General features: G+C 38.6%; 1 protein-coding gene across 10 annotated transcripts in view; it reads right to left on the bottom strand.

The window, feature by feature from the left end:
- The window catches only part of USP9X (ubiquitin specific peptidase 9 X-linked), a 200,162-nt gene that overhangs the window by 123,098 nt on the left and 55,748 nt on the right, over window positions 1-21,316 (bottom strand). For all 10 annotated transcript variants that reach the window (XM_043505905.1, XM_038384263.2, XM_038384284.2 and 7 more), the window contains 6 exons: window positions 21,158-21,296; window positions 19,084-19,236; window positions 15,039-15,143; window positions 10,684-10,890; window positions 8,359-8,495; window positions 1,206-1,339 (listed from right to left, as the gene is read on the bottom strand). In XM_043505905.1, the coding sequence (XP_043361840.1) occupies window positions 1,206-1,339; window positions 8,359-8,495; window positions 10,684-10,890; window positions 15,039-15,143; window positions 19,084-19,236; window positions 21,158-21,296 (875 nt within the window). The remainder of the gene's footprint in view (window positions 1-1,205; window positions 1,340-8,358; window positions 8,496-10,683; window positions 10,891-15,038; window positions 15,144-19,083; window positions 19,237-21,157; window positions 21,297-21,316) is intronic.

Below are 21,316 nucleotides of genomic sequence, written 5' to 3'. Positions count from 1 at the left end.
ATGCTGTCTGTGCAACATGAATAACCTTCTTTTAACAGTTTTTCTGTATGTAACTTCTCAAGGGAGGGCGTGGGGGGGTAGGTTATATAAAAGGAAAAAAACAATTTTCTAATGTGCAGCTGTAACAACCACCTCCTTCCCCCATCATGTATCAGTAAAGTTTGAATCCTGAACTCAACACTGCAGCACAGATATCTACTATTTGAGCTACACAGCTAATTACATTAAGCTCGCAGGCTATTAAACCCTGGAGGGGAAGTGGGTGGCTGGGCACATATGTTGGGTAAGCAGGGTACCCGGCTCTGATCTCTTTCCCCATTTCACCTTCTGTTTGTGGAGGAGAGTTCCTGCCCCATGTGGTGCCAACAAGGTGGAGGATGTGCCCCAGTTCCATGTGTTGAATACAGGGCAGGCTGGGCACTGTTGACATGACCTGGCCCATCTTTCTTCTTCACCTCCTCATCCCTGCTACAGTTGTACAGCAGCGATTAGTTTGCCTGCTCTTGGGATTCCCAGTGCAGAATTATCTGCAGGGGACTGGCCTGACATTGGAATATATGCATATTCATTGTTGTTTTGGCATACTGACAAAGCAAGCAACAGAAAAGGAGGGTTTTTCAGAAGTTTATAACTCAGCTAAATATTAACAGAATTTCATGTAAGTAATAAATAGCACTTCTCTGGCCTCAGGGCTTTCTCCCTACCAAATTTCAAATGCTTGCTGTGAACAACAAAGGTGATAGAGCTTCTAAGACTAAGATTATTTTATAATGGCACGTGCTATGCAACCTAAACATAGGTGTTACTACCAACTCCCTCTGTAATAATGAATAATGAGATTTACACAAAGCTACAAGTGGGACAGAATTTAACATTTTCCACAAAAATAACTATCACAAATTAAGCAGGGCATGAAAAGATTATCTTTAACTTGAAAGTAAATACAAGCAATGAGACTGCCACTTTCAAAGTTCCACTACAAAACGCATTTGGTTTTTTTAATTTACATTTACGAAGAGTAATCTTAAAATTTAAATTTGATTTGTTTTGGATTGATATACATGTGTAGGCCTCCAATATCTAACAACCTATGAAAGTGAAATAAACACTCTTTCCCCCCCTCCACTAGCAATACGTTGCTTTAAACACCGATTTTCAATTGGAATTATGAAACACTTGATTTAGGAAGCAAAAATATAACTTACCTTTAGCATACTGTCTCATGCTTTCCATATACGCAGACAGATTTTCTGCAACCAAAGTAACTAGGGCGTGATTGTGCTGAAGTTGATTGATTAAGTCATGGCGGTAAAACACATGGGGACTTCGCTGAGTCTGGCTGTAATTAATACACAAATGTTAGAATAAATAAGATATTTCTTTCATTTAATGAAATTTTTCCAGAAAAAATCATTAATTTTTTTTTTTAATAAAGAAAAACGTTATTAGGACTTGACCAATAATCAATCACCTGGCTATATTCTGTGATGCCAACATTCTTCATTGACATTTGAATTTTTATCATTTACAAAGTGAAAAGAAACTGTTTGACAGACCTCTCCCACTGTCCGTTTTTGTATAATAATATATGCAACTGTAAAAACCAACTATATGTTCAAATATTTCAACATAATATATCTTGAATTAGTCCTATCAAGGAGACAACTGAACCACTTCTGTTTGAATCTTCTCTTGAAACTATAATATAAAGGGTGGAGGCCCTAGATTTATTATCCTTTATCCAACTCCTATGTCACAACATAGCTTTGTCTTCAATTAAGTTGACAGCATCATCTTAAAACTATTCAGCCCAGTATTAAATATGATCATAATCTGATTAAAAGTTAATTTATCTTTTTTTATTTGCTTAAAAGAGGTCTCCGATTTTTTAATTCTTGGGAAAATATCACCCCATTTTCTACCTATATAGATTACATAAAGTAGTAGTTGTAATACCCTCATTCTCAGGAGCACAAAGGGAAGGCAACACCTGCACAAGAAGGGGATCACTACTTCAGATCATCTATTATTCACTGAGGGTTCTCCACCACTCACATTAATAGTAGGGTTGATCATGTGGATCCAGTTGTTTCTAATATTTGGCTTCCAAGGTGACCTATGCTTTTTAAGTCTGATTTGTCAAAAACAAACAAACCACTTCTCTCACAAAGTGAAAAGCACAAATAAAGCAACCACTGCAAAAATTAGAGAATTATAGTTGGTAGAATAATCCAAATTCTTTTATTTTGCTCATTGAAATGCTACATGGTCCTTTGGAAAAGGTGCTCCTTTCTAATCCTCCATCAGGCTAATGGGCTCAAAAGGGAAGCAGAATTTCTACCCACTCATAGAAGTAGCTCTGGTAGCAGCCACACTGACCAATAATGAGCTATATTTTCAGAAAATGTTGAACGTTGTGTCAAATTCCACAACATGAGCGCTCAAGTTATTTCTGCAAATACTGACGGACTAGAGGCCAACTTTACCCATTGCTCTGACTGAATTGTGACATACTCCTCTAGTAATAATTTTTGTAAAGAATAGCTATGAAAAATGAAAGCCTATATCACACACAGCTATATAATCTTAAGGAAATTTATGATTTTCAGAGAAGAAAAATATTTGCTGAACCTACTAGAGAGACCAATCATTGACTAGATTGTCCCTTCAATTGGAAAAAAAGATTTTGGTAGATTTCACCTTTGCTGTCATTTTAATACCAGTAAGTAAATTAAAATATATCTTTAAAAGATTTTATGTTGCATTGTATTTATTGATACCAAGTGGTATCATGACCACTACAACTTGCAGCCTTCAAAACAGAGCTCTCCTGCCAAATTAACAAATGTTAAATCTTTTAAACAAAAACTACAGGTCTAACTATCAAAGATCACCAACGAAGTGCAAAGGTTATTTCCCTGCCCACAATCAACAGAGTATATTGAAAGCAGATTAGGGTTTGTGAACCTGAAGATTATGAGCCAAATTCCCTGCTGATGCGAGTGTGCACAACCCCAGTGAACGGTTTCAGAGTGGTAGCCATGTTAGTCTGTATCAGCAAAAAGAACGAGGAGTACTTGTGGCACCTTAGAGACTAACAAATTTATTCGGGTATAACTTTTTGTGGGTTAAAACCCACTTCATCAGATGCATGGAGTGGAAAATACAGTAGGAAGATATTTACACACACACACACACACACACACACACACACACAGAGAACATGAAAAGATGGAGGTTGTCTTACCAACTCTAATGAGAAAAATAAATTAGAGAGGTAATCAGGTAAATTTGACTCTATGATGAGAGGTCTTACGCCTGTTGAAACTTTGGTTTCTTGATGTTGCTATTCCCATTAAAGTAAGGCTATGTCTGCAAAATTTATGTAGCTCAGGGGTGTGAATAACCATTCTGAGTGATATAAATTACACTGAAATAAGCTGTAACACAGGGCCAAAAAGGGTTAAGCAACTTGCAGGCTACATGATCCAAATTCAACCTTTAAAGACATATTAGAGAAGTATATAAATGGTAATTAAGGCTATTCCTTATAAATAGCTAACATAGCCATGTTAGATCGACTAGAGTTTTGAAATGTAAACTTGTATTGTTAAAAAAGAATTAGAGGTAATGCTCACTGTATGTGTTCACTTATATCTTGTTAGATGTTAGCCATGTAAACAAATAGTTCCTGTCTGTTACTGTATCTGTTAATTCAAAGATCAAAAGGGATTACTAAACATTCAGATGAAACTTGGGTGTAATAATGTCATTGTCTACATTTCACTCTGAAGTTAGTAGTAAACTGTCTATGAACTGCTTGATGAATTACCACCTTATGCTAGTAAATGTAGCTAATTACTGGTGATGATTAGGAAACAGAAGGTTACTTCAAAAGCCTATTGTTCACCCAAGGACTGCCTGTTGTCAAGAGACTGCAAAAAATCTCTTGAAAGACTCCCGAGACCTAATCCTTTCACCTGAAATCTGCTTAACTTTTGGGGAAGTTTGAGTTGCAAGACTGATCTCCAGTGCATTCTGGATCGCCCTGATATTGGATGACAGGTTTCAGAGTGGTAGACGTGTTAGTCTCTATCAGCAGAAAGAACAAGGAGTACTTGTGGCACCTTAGAGATCTTGTAGGTGTTTGTCTCGGTCTGAGCGGTTGGAGCAAATGCGGTTATATCTTAGATATCTTACATATCTATTCAAGGGACACCATCATAGGACCTAATAACATCAGCCACACTATCAGAGGCTCATTCACCTGCACATCTACCAATGTGATATACGCAATCATGTTCCAGCAATGACCCTCTGCCATGTACATTTGCCAAGCTGGACAGTCTCTACCCAAAAGAATAAATGGACATACATCAGACATCAAGAATTATAACATTCAAAAACCAGTCGGAGAAACTTCAACCCTCCCTGGACACTCAATTACAGAACTAAAAGTCGCAATTATTCAACAAAAAACCAGACTCCAACGAAAAACAGCAGAACTGGAATTAATCTACAAACTGGACACCACTAAATTAGGCTTGAATAAAGACTGGGAGTGGATGAGTCATTACACTAACTAAAAACCATTTCCCCATGCTAATTTTCTCCCTACTGTTACTCGCACTTTCTTATCAACTGTTTGAAATGGGCCATCCTGATTAGTACTGCAAAAAAATTTTTTTCTGCTGTTGCTAATAGCCCACCTTAATTGATTGGTCTCATTAAGAGATGGTATGGCAACCCCCATTTTTTCATGTTCTCTGTTTATATCTTCCTACTGTATTTTCCACTGCATGCATCTGATGAAGTGGGTTTTAACCCACGAAAGCTTATGCTCAAATAAATTTGTTAGTCTAAGGTGCCACAAGTACTCCTCGTTTCTTCTCCTGATATTGGATATGGACACTGGACTATAAACCTGATCAACTGATTCTTTGCAATTCTGAAGCTCACCATCTCTATTATGAAACTGACCTAAGAATTTTATTCAAGTCTGTACGTATAATCTTTTAACCAATACCTTTTCTCTCTTTTTTTAAAAAAAAAAAATCTTAGTTTAGTTAATAAGAATTGGTTGTAAACATGTATTTGGGCAAGAACTGAAATATTCATTAACTTGATGGGTAATGTGTCCACTCCTTTTGAATTGGTAGAACTTTTTATATGGATGAACAGGATTTTCAATAATCCTCATCACATTTGATTTGGTTGTCTGGGTGGGACCCCAAAGGCTGGGTTGATTTAAGGGAACTGTGTTTTGGCTTCTGGGTAACCAATAAAGTATTACAGAAGCAGATTTGTTGCTGGCTTGGTGGATCTAAGTATTAGAATAACCTCCAGCTTTGGGGATTGTCTATCCCATTCTTTGCAATCTTAGTGTGGCCATCCTGGAACCCCAGTCACATAAGCACTCATGTGCACACATCAGCAGGAGAGCTTCTCCTGCCGAAACAGCTTCTGCTTTTTGCAGAGGTCATTTTATTAAGTCAACGGGAGTGTGCTCTCCCAGCAGCACAGAGCATCTTCAGCAGACATACTGCAGCAACCCAGCTGCATCGGTACAGCTGCAGCATTGTACGTATAGACATACCCTAAGTTTCCCAAAAGGTGTACCTTTTCCTTGTAAAAAGAAAAGGAGTACTTGTGGCACCTTAGAGACTAACAAATTTATTTGAGCATAAGCTTTCGTGAGCTAACAGCTCACTTCATCGGATGCATTCGGTGGAAAATACAGTGGGGAGATTTATATACACAGAAAATATGAAAAAATGGGTTTTATCATACACACTGTAAGGAGCTCCTCTGTATTTTCCACCGAATGCATCCTATGAAGTGAGCTGTAGCTCACGAAAGCTTATGCTCAAATAAATTTGTTAGTCTCTAAGGTGCCACAAGTCCTCCTTTTCTTTTTGCGAATACAGACTAACACGGCTGCTACTCTGAAACTTTTCCTTGTAGTAAGACGTCTGCTGTGAAAGCAACTATCCAAGTATTTATATTGCTCTGAAAACTTTGTTCATGTGCAAGTTAAGTATGACACCTAAGCCATTCCCCTCAAGAGAATCCCTCCTGTGCAAGGGAGATAATTAAATTTAACCTTAACATCCTGCTGTGAACTCAATGCCCTTATCTTTTCTAAATAGCCCTTTAATTGCCAATGGCTCAGATACCCAAGTGGGAAGCAGGATACATTACCATAGAGATTGCATACATCAATATTGCATGCAACACTCTATGCAGTGTTCTTCAAAGGAATTGTCAAACATCTCTGTTGATTGTTCTAGGAGTTTGATTTGAAAAACAAATTCCAGAGACTCAAGTGATAATGTGCACTGAGAACAACAAATATCCATTGTTAGCAAATATGTATGTGTTATATGTATTGCACACTATATTAATATTACACATTATATAATATATAAATGGTAGCACAAAGCTTTGTATGTGAATGGTATTATGCTTACTCTTGTTCACTCATGTTAACTATATCCTACAGTACTTTGCAAAGCTGATATCAGCTGTAGCAATAGCAAATAAAATGACAACCCATCAACAAAAAATAAGTAATGCTATCATCTGTTGCAAATGTGCACATCATCCCTCAATTTTTTCAGTCTTATCCATTCCTGTAACCAGAGAGGGTACTGAAACTCATTTGAATACTCTGCCAGCTCACAGAACTATTCAGGTAAAACAAACAAAGGAACAGTGGAACATGCATACACAAGCACAAACGCTGGAGTTTGCAGAAACTTCAGCACATATTGAAATTTTCAGTTTTGAGGGGTCAGATATTTTTGTGATGAGGGGACACGGAGTAAGACCAACTAAGCTTGTTAATTTCAACAGATCCTATTAAACAGTTAATATATAAAAAAGATTTAGGCTAAACTTTCACTTTCTTTTATTCCAGAAAACCATGATAAAATAGAAAAAAGCAAAGCAAAGAACCAATTTGTTACAACTAGAGCATTTTAACTAATGGAAATTTCTGGGTAATCTCCAATTTGCTTTTCTTAAACAACTTATTAAGAAGTCAAGAATTCCCCCGAAAATGTCATTTTGCAGCAACAAAAATCCCAAAGGTAATTGAGCTGTATGATTCTAATTAGGTAAATATATGGCCTCTATCTTCAGAAAGGTTAAAAACTATGAATTTATACTTTCATTACCACTATGAGAAAGGGAAGTATTATACAGACTAGGGACCAAATGGCTAGACAGCAGTTCTGCAGAGAAGGAATTAGGGGTTACAGTGGATGAGAAGCTGGATATGAGTCAACAGTGTGCCCTTGTTGTCAAGAAGGCCAATGGCATTTTGGGCTGTATAAGTAGGGGGATTGCCAGCAGATCGAGGGATGTGATTGTTCCCCTCTATTCAACTTTGGTGAGGCCTCATCTGGAGCACTGTGTCCCGTTTTGGGACCCACACTACAAGAAGGATGTGGAAAAATTGTAAGTGTCCAGCGGAGGGCAACAAAAATGATTAGGGGACTGGAACACATGATTTATGAGGAGAGGCTGAGGGAACTGGGATTGTTTAGTCTGCGGAAGAGAAGAAAGGGGGGAGGGGGTTGATAGCTGCTTTCAACTACCTGAAAGGGGGTTCCAAAGAGGATGGATCTAGACTGTTCTCAGTGGTAGCAGTGATAGAACAAAGAGTAACGGTCTCAAGTTGCAGTGGGGGAGGTTTAGGTTGGATATTAGGGAAAAAAATTTCACTAGGAGGGTGGTGAAGCACTGGAATGCGTTACTTAGGGAGGTGGTGGAATCTCCTTTCTTTGAGGTTTTTAAGGTCAGGCTTGACAAAGCCCTGGCTGGGATGATTTAGTTGGGGATTGGATCTTGCTTTGAGCAAGAGGTTGGACTAGATGACCTCCTGAGGTCCCTTCCAAACCTGATATTTTTGGATCATCCCCATTTAACAGCTAAAGAATGAAAACTCAGAGATATGAACCGACTTGATCAAGGTCACACTAGAAGCCCATGTCACAGGTAGAAATTTTACTCAAATTTCCTGTGACTTAACCATAAGCCATCCTTCTTCCAATCATATTAAACGAGAGTGTAATTAGGAGATTGTAACATCTCAGTTTAACAGTCTATATACACCTGAAGTAATAAAGTGGTCAATGATTTATTCTTGTGCCTGAATGCTTAAATCCAATAATTTTTAAATGGTTTATACAGGTGTGTGCACGTGCGCGCGCACACACACACACACACACACACACGTGTATTTTAACAGCAAAAAACAAGCTTCAACTTAAATATAAAATTCATTACCTATCCTATTTTATAAAAAACTAGGACATTGTCCACAATTCTATCCCATTCACATTACTTCCTTACCTCAAGTTCTGTGGTGCTTCACCAAACAAACTACAAATTTCTCTAATTTGTTTCAGTGCAGGAATGACCCATTTGTCATTTGTGCGAAGCTCTTCTATAAAACGATCTATCCATTGGATCTTTTGAGTATCCCGATCCTTAAAAAGCAAGTTTTCACAGTTTAGTATACACCAAAAACCCAAATTAAAACTGCTTTATCCATTTTTATTTTTCTATCCATGTGCATGCATAAATATAGAACAAATAACTGAACTATCAGACTAATTTTATTGAGCTCTGAAATTTCAAATCACAAGAGGGAAGCCCAAGTGGCTCATGGCATCAGCAGAAGACTTCAATGGTGTAACAGATCCATAATTTGCAATTTGTTCATTCTACATATTAGTTCCATGAATTTTAAAATTTGTTCTTTTCCCTTTGCATCTCCACAAACCTGCCTGGAGTCTGCTCTGAATCACAGTAGTTGCAGGATTTGAGTATACTAGAAAAACTACCAGATGTTGATAATGGATGTTGGCAACAGGTGCATCTGAACTGGTGCTGATTTTGATAATCATGCTTAGAACCTTGGCCTCACTAGGCCAAAGAACAAGCATTTCAGTATCTTTTTCTGAAAATAGAAGAAACCAAGGACTGGGCTAATAATATTCTTAAGTGCCATTGCACATGGAAGGATTAGCAACTTCCAAATACTGAATATGTAGTATGATATATACTTTGGTACAAGTAATATTAAGAAAAGGATAGAGAAGAATACTGAAAATGTGTCATAAATCAGTATTACTCCTTTAAATGGATTATATTCAATTCTGACTAACCCATCTCACAAATGATATAGCAATAGAAAAGACTCAGAGAAGGGAAATGAAATTATTAGAGGCATGTAAAAATGTGGGAGATTTAAAAATTGACTATTTAGTTTAGAAAACATCATTAAGAATAAACGGTCAATTAGGTTCTTCCCATTTATCTCCTGTATCTTCCAATAAAGAGTCAAGGATTACCCAGGAAACAAGGCAAAAAATTTAAAATTTACCAGGGGAAATGCCTCCCTCCTCCCCCAGTTCAGTTAGGGACCACCTCTTACTCCCATGTTACCATGTGTCATAGGGTAACTGAGCTCTGAGGAGGTCAGGCACTCAGCCCCCCTGTGACAGGCTCCGCTAAAAAGAATGAAACAAACCAGATGGCTGTGAAGCAGTTAATTAGTTAAGGAACACATGGGCCTAATAAAGAGACTTATGAGAGTTCAGTAAAGAGCCCCAGAACACAGGAAGCTCCGAGGAGAGACAACCCCCAAGACAGCTGGTTAGGAAGCTACTTCCAGTGACACCTCCCTGGTGAACAGATACTCAAAGAGAAAGAGGAACAGACCTAGACCGAAATTGTTCCCAGGCAAGGAACCTGAGCAGCCCAGGAGAATGAACTGGGCATGAACCTTCCCAGAGAGCTACTAGGGACTTACTCAGCAAAGAGAGTGACACACTGTGGGGGGAAAATAGTATCCGGCTGAACACGTGGCAGAGGCCTAACCTCCAGGCAGGGTATTCAGCCTGATGTGTGTCTAGCTAAGAGCACTAAAGACTGCTTACCCCAGAGAAGTAGGGATAGAAAATATCATAATGCCACTATATAAATTCATGGTGCACCCACCCCTGAATACAGTGTACAGTTCTGCTCACCCCAGCTCAAAGAATACAGTAGAACTCAAAAAAGTTCAGAGAAGAGCAACAAAGATGATTAAGGACATGAAATGACTTCCACCCAAAATGAGACTAAAAATAATAGGGCTGTTCATCTTAGGAAAGAGACAGTAAGGCAGGGATTATGATAGGAGTCTATAAAATTATGAATGGCGTGGAGAAAGTGAATAGAGAAGTGTCATTTACCTCTTCCCACAATAGAAAAACCAGAGGTCACTGGATGAAATTAACAGGCAAAGGGTTTAATACAAACAAGAGGAACTACTTTTTCCACACACTATACAAACAACCTGTAGAACTCATTGCCATAGGATGTTGTAATGACCAAAATTACAACTGGGTTGAAAAAAGAACTGGTTAAGTTCATGGAGAATAGGTCCATCAAGTGGCTATTAGCCAAAGAGGTCAGGGACACAACTCCATACTCCGGGTGACACTAAACCTTTGACTACCAGAAGGTGGAGTGGAAGACCAAGTGGATCACTTCACAACTGCCCTATTCTGTACACCCCTCCTCAAACTCTGGTACAGGCCATTGTCCGAGACAGCAAACAGCAAAACAGACCATGGTCTGACTCAGAATGGTAGTTATGTCCTAATAAAACCACAATCAATTTCTTACCTGTGAACAGCTGTAATCTAAAATTTTAATGTGGGCACTAAGAGCCTGGTCCATGATATCAACAGGCACATCATCACTATGTGCCAAATTCCACAAAAGGTTCAATACTTTGTGTGCCATCACACCATCTTTATCATCTTCAGCAAGACGACGGATTAACTCAAGTAATTTTTCCCGTTGTTTTTTGCTTGCATTTGTCCAGCTTGCCTGGTAAACAAAGAATTTCATTCAAAATGAAAAACCACCAGATTTTTACGTTTGGTCTTATACATTATGACATGTCCAGTTACAAAAGAATACTGTAAAAATAACCTCCTCATTTATTTTTAATTAACTGTTTGTCAATCATAAAAGACATATTAAGAACACAAATTTCAGTGATTACTATTGTACAACAAAGTTCTTTTAAGAATTAAAAGCAATTCTGGGGTTTAAGCATTCCTTAAATTATGATCAATACATTCCATTGTTTTGAAATAGCTGATAAATCATTTACTGTTGACATTTTAAACAGTAACCAAAATGGAGTGGACCTTGGCTGCTTTTTGTTATTGCTTTCTAAAGATTCCCCTGCTTATAACTGAAAGCATCTAGTAAATCATTCAAATGTTATTTGTTAATGTTTTAATTTAATTGTTATAACCCTGAGCTCTCTGATGCAACAGACTGCCTGATAATACAAAAATTTTTACTAGCATACCTGACCCAAAATAAGTTTTGGGCATAAAAACTTACTCCACATCCCTTTTCTTAAAAGGGGCCACAAAATGATATTAACATTTACTTTCCTTTTAATGTAATTTCTGAGTACTCATTTGAATAATTTAGTAAATACGGTTCTAACTTTCAATACATTTGAAATATATATTTGAATCCTTTATTTACATGAAAACCTTGACTAAAGAGGCACCTATCTAGTCAAGTGCACACACAAATCAAAGAATTGGATCCCACAAAGCAGGTGCAAACTTGCTGGTACAGAAGTACCTACTGATCATCTACTGAAATATCGGGCCCTATACTTTTAATGGTGGCTATCAGATCCAAGTATGCATGTCAGTATCTTTTAAAAGCAACTATAACCAACCCCTTCAAAAACATGGAGAAAAAAATTAAAACATTCCTCAATGTCATTACACAAAAGCATTTGGCATAAAAATATATGTTAGGAGAATAATTTCAGCATCACTCAGTATAAAGCTAGTACGTCATATAGTTGGAAGTATACAAATACAATAAAATATTTTGAAATACAGAACTTTCCAAGTCCGACATGTACATATACATACACATACTCACTGCCCTCAATTGAATGAAAGTTAGCTTGACAATGGGAAGGAAACATCTGAGAAATTCCTCTTACTTTTAACTATTTGTCCTGGAATATTAGTGTTAAGTGGTTTAACAAACTGACAAGAGCTCAGAATTTAGAAGTCTGTCATTCCATCACAAAATTATACCACTATGAGACGTTACAACAAGAGTGTCAGTATATTTACCGAATTTACGTAGACTGATACTGTACTAAGACTTGAAATGCTTTTTTTTTAAATCATATTATGGATCTGCCTATTGGCATAGTAAGAAGTTACTCACCTTGTGCAGTAATGATGGTTCTTCAAGATGTGCCACTATGGGTGCTCCACTGTAGGTGTGCTTGTGTCCCTGCACTGCTTATTGGAGAACTTTGGCAGCAGTGTCCATTAGGCCCGCACCTGTGTGCTCTCCCCTCATGCCCCACCACAGTAGGTGCATGGGCTAAACGCCCCTCGGTTCCTCCTCGGAATCATTGACAAGAACTCTGAAGTGGATGGGAGGAGAGCAGGATTGTGATGCATCCATAAGGACCCATCTCAAAGAACTATCGTTACTGCACAAGGTGAGTAACTTCTTCAAGTAGTGTTTCTACTGATACTCCATGTAAAGGACTCCCGAGCAGTGCCCCTATTGGAAGGCTGGGGTTTCAGAATCCCGTCAGTTACAGATGACAGTACTGTAGAGCCAAAGATGGTATCGGAGGCAAAGTTCCCAATGATCACATAATGTTCTGCGAAGGTGTCGACTGATGCCCATGTCACCACTCTACAAATTCTCAGATAAGGACATTCTTGAAGGCTGCGACAGATGAGATCGACCGACCTTGTGTAGTGTGTACGAATAGTATTTGGAGGGGTTGTACTGCAAACTTGGTAACACTGTCTAATGCAGTTTGAGAGCCACTTGGAGAGGCTCTGGGCTGATATTGCTGAGCCCTTGGATCTTTCCACAATGAAGAGGAAAAGTCTAGTGGGCTTCCTGAAACCCTTCGTCCTATCCAGGAAGAAGCCTAGGGGCTCTCCGGACATCTAGAGTGTGTAATATAGCCTCCCTGTTGTCTCGGTGAGGGTAGGGATAGAAGATTGGAAGGTGAATCAACTGTTTCATGTGAAATGGGCAAGTTGCCTTAGGAATGAGTTTTGGATGTGGCCTGAGCATAACCTTGTCCCACATAATACCAGGGGGCAGAGGAGATGTATCATCACTATTTCTCCTAGCCAAGGTGACTGCTATCATTTTCACTGAGAGTTATGTAAGTCAACAGGTAGCCATGGCTTCGAAGGGAGGCATGGTCAGTCCTTTCAATGCCAGGTTTAGGTCTCACATAGGGGTAGGGAGTTGGTGTTGTGGGATAAGATTTACTATACCCCTGAGGAGTCTTAGTTATCAGGTGTGATAGCACTGAGTCTCCCTCTACTGCAGTGGTCCCCAAACTTTTCACATCATGCCTGCCCCCTTCTCTAGGGGAGACGGGGCTGGGAAATAGATCGCGGCTTATGGCCTGTTGCAGACGGGGTAAAGGGGTTAAGGCTGGGGCCACAAAGGGCAAGTCTGGGGCTGGGGGCAGAGAGTGGAGCTGCAGCCAGTGAATAGCTGGGGGCAGAGAAGCACTCCCTATCTGCCCTCCTCTGCAGCGAGGCTGTCTTGGTTGGGCTCTTGGGGACCAACAGCATTCGGCAGAGCGGCGTTGGATACCTGGCAATCCACGCCTCATGCTACTCGACTGGCACCGGGATATCGAACAGGACCATGAGCTACTACGGGCCAGTGGCCAGGAGGATTGTCCTGAGTAGGGCAACCTCCTTCTTGGAGACAGGCGATGACAGTCCAGCGATTGGTAGTCTCTGGTGGCCGATCGGTCCTGCGCCCTTGGAGACAGTCAGGGCTGGTCCCGGAGTTCTTGCCGGGTGGCATGTGTCTCAGAGGGTCTGCACCAATCTACCAGCGGAGGTACGCCTTGAGTCCCTCAATCAGTGCCCCTGGCATGGGTACCAAAGAGGGCTCCGCTGAGCCTTCCTCTCCAATCCTGAGGCGTGACTGCTTTGGGTGGGCAAACGCTCGCAGGGCATCCCTCTCAATGGGGATTGGTACCACTGAGGTGGGGACACATGCATAGGTCCCAGTGTGGGTTTTACCCAATATGGAATGGACATGAGCAAGCACTCGAAGAACTACTACAACTTGCCTTATTTTCACTAGGATATTACCTCGAGTTAACTAACTAACTGAGTTAACACCCCTTTCCTACCCCACCCCCAACAAATGAAGACAAGACCCTGGACTACGAAAAGGCAACTATAAATAGCTTTACTTTTAAATTTACTTTCTGAATGAAATGATAGTGTTCAAAGAATAAAACAATTTTCTGAGCTTGAAGTTGAAATGAAGATGCATTAGCTGAAAAAGCCAAGGGAAACCATATAAACAAGTAGGGTATGTCTACACTTAAAATGCTACAGAAGCACAGCTGCACTGCTGTAGAGCTTCAGTGTAGACACTACCTACACCAACAGGAAAGGTTCTCTTGTCGACATAGGCAATCCGCCTCTCCTAGAGGCAGTAGCTAGATCGACAGAAGAATTATTCCATTGACCTAATGCTCTCCACATGGGGACTTAGGTTGGCTTAACAATGCTACTCGAGTGTGTGCTTTTTTCACACCTCTGACCAATGTAGTTAAACCAACCTAATTTTCTAGTGTAGACTACGCCATAGTCTAAATATTTGTTTTATTTCAGAAGAAATATTCTGAAAATATCCCAGAGTGTGCTCTAAACAGTACAGCAGTATACAAAAGTTAGAACCCTGTTAATACCTATATGCACAGGGAAGTCCCCTGTCTGCGGAGACTGCACAGAGTTTATCTAAAGAGTATGACAGTCAATTTAAAGAGTTCTACTGTGCTAATTTGAATATGTAAAAATGCTTTTAGCAGATTATGCATAATCAAAATACTAATTATTACATCCAGTACATTAAAGGCAAGTTAACTATATTCAGTATTTACAGTAATAAAACAGCTGAAAAATGTGTGTTACCTTAAAGCAATCAAACAGGTGATCAAGTTGCTCAGGAGAGAAATCCCAAGCCAACTTTGCAAGGAGATCATGTACATTCTTAACAATGGCCTCATGTTTTCCAGCCTGTCAGGGAAACAAAATTAACATTTATAACTATCTATACTAAGATAAACGTATTAAGATATAATGCTTCAAATTTGTCAGATTACCATCTGAAATGCATAGGAAGGATTACTACCCCACCACCGAAGCATAACCCACTTTGACTACATAGGTTACACTGAGGACATCTGATTGTCTGATTTTATTTTGTTAGTTTAAGTCAAAAATATCAGTGAAATTAGCCCTGGTCTACACTTGGCGGGGGTGGGGGGGAAATCGATCTAAGTTATGCAACTTCAGCTACATGAATAACATAGCTGAAGTCGACGTACTTAGATCGACTTACCATGGTGTCTTCACTGCAGTGAGTCGACTACTGCAGCTCCCCCATCGACTCTGCCTGCGCCTCTCGCAGAGCTGGAGTACAGGAGTCAACGGGAGAGCACTCAGGGGTCAATTTATCGTGTCTAGACTAGATCCAATAAAATCAATCCCCACTGGATCGATAGCTGCCCGCCGATCCGGCAGGTAGTATAGACATACCCTTAGTTAGTGAGGGATTGGGTTTAAAAATAATCTGTAGGTCAAAAATTTCCTGATTTTTCACATTTATGTAGAAGATAATGATTTCTGCAAAGAATTAAAATTAAAATATTTCTAACAAGCTGTCCTGCACTTCAATCCATATTTCATCATGCTGCTTTGTTCTGTGTCTAAATGAATTTTTAATACAATATTTCTATACTGTGTCTTGAAGTCTTCCTGAGATAGTAGTGGAGGATCGCTAATTGAAAGCCTTCCTTAAAAATTTGCTGACAGCACTCTAAAGGTGAACCTACTCATTGCTCAGCAGTGCATCAGAAAACAGCCATGGTAAGAGAAAAGTGTCAAAGACTTTTTAAAATGAGGGGGGAGAAGAGAGAGGCTTAACCAATAATTGTTGGCATTTTGATTTGGGGGAAAGGTAGAAACCAATTTTTTTCTGGTTTAATGCTAAAAGAGATGCCTTATTTGCGTTCTATGCCTATCAAGCATGAGGATTCCTGACTAGATGAACCAATAGTCTGATTTGATATGGCATTATTTTTCAAAAAATTAATATGTAAAGTTGCAAGACTAACCCATTATTGTAAATTGTAAACCTTAGCCATCAAAATTTAGAGATACTGTCAATCTCATTCAGTGTTAAAAATTAATGCATTAATAGTAATGAAATTCACTACTTTGTAAACTCTGCATCAGTATTTCACTTCACCCCCTGCAGTACTCAATTCAGTAACTTAAAATTATGTGGTGTGCAGTGTTACTACTTTATATTTATTCTAAATTTTATGCACTGACTTTTACTTCCATATTATGGTCCAGATTTAAAAAAAAGAGGGAATGACTGTGGCAGTCATACTGCTGAATACTTCAAATGTTCAGTAATTTAAATTTTCCTGATTCAGTAAATCTACTCCTACTTTTCACTCCTGGAACTCAAAATTTTAAATTTAAATAATTCCAATCTATTTGAATACTACCAATCTTTTTAGAAATTAGTGTCCCCCTGCTGACCAATTCAACTCTCAATTTTTTTAAATCAATTCCTCCAGTTTCTTCTCTGGACTTCTTTGAACTCCCTCCAATTTGTCATCTTTCTAGTATTAATGTGGCATGTATTTAAATGTTAACATCTAATTGCCATTAAACCAACCCCATATGGAGAGAGATGCAATCACCAGTCCAAAGTGGAATTGGCCTTTTTTCCTACTCAGATCTAATTTATCCACTATCATGCCAACGCCTATTTTTGGCATTTCTGATTTTTAGCTTCCTTCCTCCCACTGAATCGGTTTATGATTATTTTCCCCAAGTCAATTTCAGTTTATTTTCAGCCCTTATTCATTCTTTTTGTTACTATTTATGATGCGTGCCTTTCATGTTATGGACGGCTATGAACACAAGATCACTGCACAAAAGACTGTATAAACATCACAAACACAGAAGAGGGGATTACTCTGTCCTCAATGGTGTTTGCAACACCTCTCAACTTAGTATCTGTGAATTTTCAGTAGGGAAACTTGTGAGTTTTTACACTAATGAACTGGACAGCATTTCTCTGTCTAGTCTGTGGATCAAAGAATCAGTTGACGGTAATCATTAACACCTTCCACCCTAGCACTCCATCTGTCCATTCTCCCAATACGGTTTAAAACACTGACACCATGAATGACTTATCTCCAGACAATAAAATGAAGAACGAACGGGGGGGAGCATGGGGGCCCACACAGTGCCACTAGCACGGGGAAGAAGAATGTGGGCACACAGCCCATGGCATGTGGCAGAAAAGATATCAGCGAGCTCATAGCAGAAGGAGGGGAAGAAAGGGCAACAGAGCCCTTTGCATGAGGGAGAGGGTCGGGAAAGGGGTGCAGGGAGTCCCTGAAATAGAGGGGGGTGAGAGGGAATCAAGGAATGGAAGAAGACACCGGTGTGTGCAATGTGCTCAGCCTGCAGAAGCAATGAACCCTGTGACCCTTTAGGTAACATGCTGTTTATTCCCACTTCTAGATCATTAATGAAGGAAAATAAGATGGGGTCCCAACACCAATTCTCTCCCCTCATGACACTTCCCTTAAACTTAATCTGTTGCCGTTGAGCACTAGTATTTGCTTGCAGACTTCAGTATTACTCCCCAAACCTACATGAACTAATTTTGTCTGCAGGAATTCATGAGACCCTTGAAAATGTTATACTGAAAGCTAAATATTTTAGATCTAACAGGTTAAAGCAGCATGATTTCCCTTGTACCCCACAACACGTGCTGGTTTGATCTTATCGCTGTATTTTTATTCGAGTGCTGTAACGAGAGGCTCAATCAGTTTCCTTGGAACCGAGGTGAGCATTCAGTGTAATTGTCTTTTTTTTTTTTTATATAAAGAAATAAAGATGAGAATACTAGTGACACTACAAGCTTTCACGAGCAGTCACTAGTTTTATGGATATACCGGGTGTTTGGAATTCACTGTTTCACACTATTTCCTTCAGAAGCTTCAAAATACTCATTTGGCTCTCAGATTTATTGCACTTCATTTGCTCCAGTAATTTCTTCTTAGGGCTTGTCTAGACTTTAAATGCTACAGCAGCACAAATGCACTGCTGCTACTGCAATATCATAGCACTTCATTGTAGACCCTACTGACGCCAACGAACAAGGTTTTCCCATCGGCATAGGTAATCCACCTCCCCAAAAAGCAGTAGCTAGCTCAATGGAAGAATTCTTCCTCTGACCTAGTGCTGTCTACATAGGGGGCTATGACAGCCTAGTTAGAATTTTTCAGACGCCTGAGCAACATAGCTGGGTCAACTTAACTTTTCAGTGTAGACCAGGCCTTCGAGATTTCATTGGAAATGGTACTGTTCTCTCAATGGAAATTAAAGCACTCTCAAAAAAAGAAATTTCCCTTGTCCTCTACAGTAAAACTAAGCCAAAATATTCATTTTAAATGCTTTACATTACTTCACCATTATCTTTAATTGCCTCATCTTGTCCACTGGTAGGCTAGAGAATCTAGAATCACACGCTGCTTAATAAATATTAAGCACTCCTCTGTACCATTTTATCATATATGCCTTTAGAATTTATTACCTCCTGCCTAGTTAGTCCTGTCCATTGAATTTGTAGCACATTTGAGAAGGCAGTCTGAGATCCTGGACTTGATCCACCTAGCAGTCTAAATTTAGCTTTCAAGATCTCCTCCCCCATTTCTTTTTGTATATACCAATGCACACCACCAGCAACACAATCTCAAAGCACCCTCCCTTCTACATGAAATCCAATACCCTCCTTCCTTATTTGATAACATGCATGCCATTTGCTATGTTGAATAAAAGTCATGATTTGACTTAAAATTGTCAAGAGGTGCTATAAAGTAAGATCAATCCTGCTTAAGGACAGGGCAATAATTTAATTCCTTACCTGAGCTGCCCAAATGTTGTCAAGATCTTCCAAAGTGAGGGCTTTTTCTTTGATGACAAAACGAAGAATCTTCTCCAACTTTTCTACATATTGAGGCTGATGAAGACTATCTCGTAATACGATTGATAAAATATTATTTTGCTGGATCCATTCCTAATTTTAAATTAAAATACATACAATTTCAAAATATTGCAGTTTTTGAAAAGTAGACAGTTAAAAAGTTAAATGGAAAACGTAAGCCAGAAATCATTCTGTCTCTTATAAAGGTAACACACACGGAAAGGGAAGGATGTTTATACTTCACTTTCAATTTCTAGAATGCAATACCATCACTCCCCCCAAATCAAAGCAAGTCAGTACTTTATACAATTCCGATTCCCTACCCATTGTAATAAATAAGTTTTTTTTTCCTGCAGCTGTCTTCTGAAGGCAATGTCAGCAATAATTCCCATGCTTTGTAGCTTCAGTGGACAAGGAGACTTCACTACAAATATATTTCAAGTAAAGTGAAACTGAACTCTGAACATAAAAATTCTCATACAGCTTCCAGTCTAAGGGGACAGGGGAAGATTGAGCATCTACTTTTTCCAGGGATACATTTTTTCAGTAGCTTGGAGCCACTGAAGACATTTCAGTGACTCAGGTCTAAGCTTTCTGTAACTCAATTGATACACTTATAGCATAGCATGTTACATAACAAGAGGATGGTTAAACACTGGAAAACATCAGGGAATGAACTATATTCTGAAAAAGGTACTCCTTAATCAGCTTCACCTCTTTAAATGCCTCAACTTCTACTTGAATTAGAGGAAAGAGTTCAAGCACGATTTAAGAAGTGGAGATAAAAATTAAGATGATTTCAAAGGTAGCACTGATATAATGCAAGGAACACAACATAGTCCAGCTCTTTAGTTCAGACTGAGGCATCAGCAGAATGTCTGCGGAGTGCCAGAACCAAAAAGGAACGAGAGAAGGTGACCATTCCTTCAGAGTTGCTCATTATCACCTGTACTTTATATTTTCCAGTATAAACAAATTATTTTTGGAAAAAAAAAAATTTTTAAATGAGTATTTCTGATAAGAGTTAATCCCCGCTTGAGATGCCTAATGCCACAGTTGTGTCAAGAGCCCTTATTCACTTGTATAGTACATATAGCTCAAATGCTGCATAATCCTGCCCCATAGCATTCCTCCTACAGATTATGAATTTCACAGCAGGGAAAAAAAGCCACTAAAGCCAGAGAGCATGTGAACTTTTCTCTCTCTCTCTCAAGCAAACATCTGTAGCTATTACATCTTAAAATGCAGCATGCTGGAACTTGATAAAGGTTCTATTTCAAGGATTCCTCAAATCTGTACTCAGGGACAAACCAGCACTCAAAGTAAGTGAATGTATGGATAGTATATTAAATTTAAAAAATGATTATGAATGTATAACAAAATCAGAATGAGCCTTTGTAGCTGTAAAATATATATCTTTAGATAAATTTATAGAAGTCTGTTATCACAAAATTATTCTACAAAATTTTTTTCCGTCAAACAATTAGGACACATACTGAAGACCCACATGTAGGGCAATCACTTTCAAAATTTAATTTGAACTGTTTAAATAATTCTTTTGAAATTATCAACATTGCTCTCCGAGAAATTACTCATGAAGTTTTGTTTAAATTAATGTTATATTAATTATGATACAAAAAAAGTGTCAACTTCAGTACATATCTATTTTTACATTCAATTTAAAAAAGAATTCTCTTTTAAATTGTGCTACACCTTGATACACAAGATCCATTTTGAAAATAATTTTTTGCAGATCTTAGAAATCTCTGAATACATTTTAATAGCAATTCTGATGGAAATATAGTGATGTCAACAGCAAAGCATAAAAACCCTTATGACACACTAGTAATTAATGACTAATTATAAAGATAGTTAATTTTCATGACTTTGGATAAAACCAGATAATGAGGATTCACATAATATAATGTACATATTACTCTCTCTGAAGAATTACTACTGCATTTAAAGAAAAAAAGTCTTAAACTAATTCAGATAATAAGAACAAAAAACTTACTGCCATTCTCTCTGCTGTAAGCCACTCTTCCTCTTCAGGATTACCATGCCGATGCGTATAATATGACACACTAGATATCACCTTGTTAACTTCGTTTAGTGCATTCATTTTACCATTGAAAGAGGAAATTTGCAATAATCTGTAAGAGATATTAAGTGT

Source organism: Dermochelys coriacea, chromosome 1 (genome assembly GCF_009764565.3).
Source record: "Dermochelys coriacea isolate rDerCor1 chromosome 1, rDerCor1.pri.v4, whole genome shotgun sequence".
Lineage (NCBI taxonomy): Eukaryota > Metazoa > Chordata > Testudines > Dermochelyidae > Dermochelys > Dermochelys coriacea.
Note: the sequence above shows the minus strand (reverse complement) of the source record. Positions and strands in the feature narration are given on the sequence as shown.